At 46.3% G+C, this 5,378-nt stretch overlaps 1 protein-coding gene across 1 annotated transcript; it reads left to right on the top strand.

Annotated features, from left to right (window-relative positions):
- Window positions 1–2,989: 2,989 nt before the first annotated feature.
- Window positions 2,990–3,598, top strand: LOC130837925 (EP300-interacting inhibitor of differentiation 2-like). Its single transcript, XM_057710642.1, has one exon. It carries the CDS (start codon window positions 2,990–2,992, stop codon window positions 3,596–3,598), a length of 609 nt encoding a protein of 202 aa, XP_057566625.1.
- The last annotated feature ends 1,780 nt before the right edge of the window (window positions 3,599–5,378 follow it).

Genomic DNA, 5,378 nt, shown 5'->3' with positions numbered 1-5,378 from the left:
ATAAAGAGGCAAGAATGACATCATGATTCCCCCAATTCTCTTAAGCCAGGTGCAGATTCTGAGTTGTGGTTTCATCCCATAGCCATAAAATTACTGATTTAGGTCAACATGGGTATGCATCCTTTAAAGGACATCTTCGTTCACAGTAAGGACAAATTTCCCACCAGTGCTATTTATTACAGGCTTTGGCAGCCTTTGGGAGAAGCAGATTCCGTCCCTTTCCTTACAAAACTCTTCACCTCCTCTTTTCTTTCATCTTTATTGGAGTTTAATTGCTTTACAGTGTTGGGTTACTTTTTGCTGTACAACAAAGTGAATCAGCTATATGTATACATATATCCCCACATTCCCTCCCTCTTGAGCTTCCCTCCCACCATCTCCATCCCACCCTTCTCGGTTGTCACAAAGCATGGAGCTCATCTCCCTGTGCTATGCGGCAGCTTCCCAGTAGCTATCTGTATTACATTTGGTAGTGCATACATGTCAGTGCTATGCTCTCACTACGTCCCAGCCTCCCATTCCCCACCCTCCATGTCCTCAAGTCCGTTCTCTACACCTGTCTCTCTGTTCCTGCCCTGCCACTAGATTCATCAATACCATTTGTCTAGATTCCATATTCATCTCCTCTTTTAAAATGTTAAGTGTATGACCATGGGTTTAAATTCTCTATGTTTTCCCGTAAAAATATACCAGCGTGGAGCCCCTGATATCAGCTCCCTTAATTGTTGAGTCTGCAGCATGACTGAAACTGTCCTCCGATGATTCTGAAATGCTGGCAGTGAGTCAGAGACAAAGATGCTGCAGCCGCTACACAGGAACAGTCTTGGGAGCAATAGCTAACCTGGAAGCTGTCTCAAATTTTTCCTTTCGTCTCCCCACATGAGCACTTCTGTTTAATACACCATAATTTTGTTTAGAGCTATTCCTGTCTCTGGATAATGGGAGGGTCAAAAGGCAGGATGATATCTGCCTCCAGAGGATTACACCAAATTACTACAATTTCTAGTTCCCCTTCGCTTCATGTAAGTTATTACAGAAGCCTAGGAATTCTATTAAATATTTGTGATTTCCCAGGCAGGCTCAGGGTTGGAGCAATGGACCTTTGGTCTCCAAACTAGCCTGGGCGCTGCCTTAAAGGAGCCACACAGTGATTGCAAAGATGCTGGGGGGAAGCTGTGTTTGAAGCAGCAGGAAGGCTGGATGTTGTGTTTTATACATGTGGTACTTGCACCAGGAAAACAAAAATGCAACCTCATGATCCGTACATGACCTAATGCCTAGCTCCTCCTGACAGGGCAGAGAACAATGAGTCACTGGAGTTATTTGCTGATGCCCATGAATCATGGCATCACGATGGGGGTCATCACCAGCAAAATCAAGGGTGGAATTTCCTTACATGATGTTTCTCACGTTAATTAGAATAAGTAAAAAGTAACTAGACAGTCACTATTTAAATGAATGTTGTAATATTATGGGACACATGCAAATAATGGTAATGAACATGGATCTATCAAGAAAACGAACTATTTATAACCACAATGAAAACCATAGGTGAATCTCATAAAAATAATGTGCAAAAGAAAGCAGACACAAGAGTATGTAAAATTCAAAAAAGCAAGCAAAATTAAACTACAGTATCAGGAATGTACCCCTAGGTAGTAAAACAGAAAGAAAAGCAAGGAGGACTTCCCCGGTGCTGCAGTGGTTAAGCATCTGCCTGCTAATGCAGGGGACAGGGGTTCGATCCCTAGTGGTGGAAGAGCCCACACATAGCAGAGCAACTAAAGCCACACACCACAACTACTGAGCACACAAGTCACAATTACTGAAGCCCAGACACACAGAGCCGGTGCTCCACAACAAGAGAAGCCACCACAATGAGAAGCCAGTACATAGCAATGAAGACTAGCCCCTGCTCTCTGCAACTAGGGAAAAAAATGCCTAAGCAGAGACCCGACTACCCAACGCAGCCAAAACAAGCAAACAAACAAACAAACAAACCAAAAAAAAAACAAAAACAAAAACAAAAAACCCCAAAACAAGCAAGGAAATGATTAGTGTACATATCAGTATAGTGATTACCTCAGGGTAGAAAGGAGACTGTAGTGAGAAGCGGGGGGATTCTGGGATGATAGAAATATGCAATTCCTGGACAGGAGTCGTGGTTACATGGACGTTCACTTTGTCATAAATCAGTCAGCTGTATATTTATATTTTGTGTACATTTTCCTGCATGTTACATTGTACAAAAACGATTTAGAGAAAAATAGATGCCCAGGGGAATTCCTTCGGGGTCCAGTGGCTGGGACTGCCCGCTTCCACTGCAGGGGGCACGGGTTGCATCCCTAGTCCGGGAACCAGCATCCCACAAGGGGGCAGGGCGCACCAAATAAATAAATAAATGTCGAAGAATAGCCAAAGCCATTTTAAAATAACACAGGAATGTTATTATAAAGCTTTAGTAGTTAAGAGAATTTTAAGAAAATACACAAATAATAAATGGAAAAGAACAAAGGACCCCACCCTACCCCCAAAGTAACCCATGAACCTAGATTATCTTGGTATATAATAGAGGTGGCATTATAATCACTGGAGAACAAGAAACTTAGGGAGAGGCATCCTAGGATGTCATCTTGGGAAAGCCAACCGGAAGCGACCTTGTGCGACTTTGCTTGGACACATTCAACTGGTGGAAATGCAACACACGGCTCGGCTCCGCCCTCAGACAATCTGGGGAAAGTTTCAGGTGTGCCGGCACTTCCCGCCGCTAGGTGGCACCTGGAAGCTCGCAGGCGCGCGCGGGGAGGACGCATGCGCCATGCTCTTACGTTGAGCCGCGGCCCCTTTGGTCCTGCACGTGGGTTTCCACACGCAGCGTGGACCCGCGTGCACAGCGCTGACGCACGCGCATTTCCGTGCACACCACTAATCGCGCCGTACCGGTTTGCCAGGTTTTGTGAGGGCGGCCGAGCTGACCCCGCGGTCCGAGATGTCCGAGCTGCCCGCAGACAGCAGTGTCCCGCCGGCGGGCGCGGCGAATGACCACGGCGACGTCCCGCAGGCGGAGGTAGGCGGCGGGCGGCGGGCGGCGGCCCCGGCGCAGCCTGTGGAGGCCAGCGACCGTGCGACGGCGGCGGCCAGGGAAGGTCCGATGGCGGCACCTCGGGAAGGTCCAGTGGCGGCGGCCAGGGAAGCCCGCGTGGCAGCGGTCGCCAGAGTGTTGGCGGAGCCCGCGGAGGGAGAGGGTGCTGAGGCCAGACCCCGGCCCAGGCCCGGCAACGGCCCAGGCCTGGCTTTCGTGCCGAATCTCCTCCTCCCTCAGCATTTTGAGGCCATGAGAGTTTACCAGCAGGGCGTGCGCCGCTTCCTGGAGCACTTCGCGCTTGCTCCTGGCCGAATTCCGGAGCTGGAAGGACGGCGCAGGGGGTTTGTGGAACCCTGGGGAGCAAGGGAGGCGGCGTTTGATGCGGAATATCGGCGGGATCCTCAGAGGATGGATGCTGATATGTTAACATTGAGTATAACTCTGACTGCGTCTGCAGTTATCAACCCTCTGATACGAGAACTTGGTTGTGATAAGTGTACCAGTAGAGAATAGTTTCGTGAAGAAAGTACTTCAAGAAGAACCTCTGCGTTGGAGACAGCCTTGTCGCAATCCTGTAACCTGATTTGAAGAAGTCCGAGTATGTGAGAATAAGTGAAGGCACAGTTCGGGGGAAAAAAGAAGAAGACTGTGGGGCTTGGGGGTCCAGGTCACCCCCACCTTTAAATGCTTTATTTTTCTTCCTTGTTCATACAACGGAATAAACTCCTGTGTATCCAGCATGCAGTTAAAACAATACCTTTGTGTTTTGTTTTCTTCTCTGTCTTAAAAGTTTTGCGATAACTGACATATTGGTTTAGGTGTTCAATATAATACTTTGGAAATTGCATATATTACAAAATGACCACTGTACCAAGTCTAGTTCATATCCATCACCATACCCAGGTATACATTTTTTTCTTGGGATGACAATTTTAAAGATGTTCTCATAGCAACTGTCAAATATACAATATATTCTTATCAACTATAGTCTCCATGCTGTACATTCTATCCCCCAGGGCTTATTTTATACCTGGAAGTTTGGACCTTTTGACCACCTTCAGCCATTGCGCCTCCTACCCCACTCACCACCTCTGGCAACCACCAATCTACTCTCTAGAAATACTTTTGTTGTTCAATTTCAGAAGTAATCTACGCTTACTCCTGAAAAAGTGTTTTATATTACAGCTGTATAAAACACACCTCCTGCCTGTGGGCTTACACTCCAGCCATTGAGCACAGGGTAGTGTGTTCCTGTGTCTGCAAACCTGTACTCACTTAGAGGCTGGCTAGAAGGCAGGTTACGCAGACAAGACCACCCTGTCCATGCGTTCTGCAGCTGCTCCTATCCTGGTTGATGGCTATGCCTTGGGGCCTCCTTAGGTCAGCATCTGCAGCTTTACGGCTTTCCTGTTTATAGTCGCATAGGCTTAGATGTTCAGACAATTTTTCACCTTCTCTTTTTTCATCCAGCTTTAGTGTCTAAGCATTGCTTCCTATCACTCACGTATATACTGTTATTATTGAAGGGTTATTGTACCTTCCTCCAGAAATTAGACAGGAGGTCCCTGATCAAACTGAATTTTGCAAAGAACAACGAAGTGAGACATCATTTTTACAGCCAATTTCGGGGATTAGCCAGCAGGAGCCAAGGCCGCTGCATTCACTATGGTCTCTTTGGGAAACATTCATTCCATGGTAATCAAGCTGGACACGTTTTTGTTTAGTAGATATTCTTAGAGCAGTTTTAGGTTTACAGATAACTGAGCAGATGGCACAAAGTTCCCATGTATCCTTCACCCGCCCCCTAAAAGTTTCTCCTGTTATTTTACATTGCATTAGTGGGGTACACTTGTTATGACACTATTTACTCACTTAACCAAAGTGACAGTAGAAGATTTTGAAGGCAAATGCAGAACATTGCAACAGATTTCTTAAGAGGTGAAGAAACTTTGCAATCTGTTCTCAAAAGCATCACTATTTCAAGAAACCTTTGTCCTTTTACCACTCTGGTAAACCAAAAGAAAACCAAATTCTAGTTTTGCACCATTTCACCTTTACTATTAACATACATTTATTTAATTAAATTTCATGTACTCTTAGTCTTGACTGAGGCCGAAGATAGATGGGCCCCACACTGAACAGCTGGAGTTTGTCCCCTGTGGACGGGCACTCCAAGACAAAGATAATAGCAGGAGGGAGGAGAAGCTGAACCCTTCCCAGATGAGAGAGAAAGAGACCATCTCTTTCTCATTATCAAGGTCAAGGAGACCTTGCCGACTACACGTGTGCAGAA

Source organism: Hippopotamus amphibius, chromosome 16 (genome assembly GCF_030028045.1).
Source record: "Hippopotamus amphibius kiboko isolate mHipAmp2 chromosome 16, mHipAmp2.hap2, whole genome shotgun sequence".
NCBI lineage: Eukaryota > Metazoa > Chordata > Mammalia > Artiodactyla > Hippopotamidae > Hippopotamus > Hippopotamus amphibius.
This window is presented reverse-complemented; position numbering and strand designations above follow the sequence as displayed.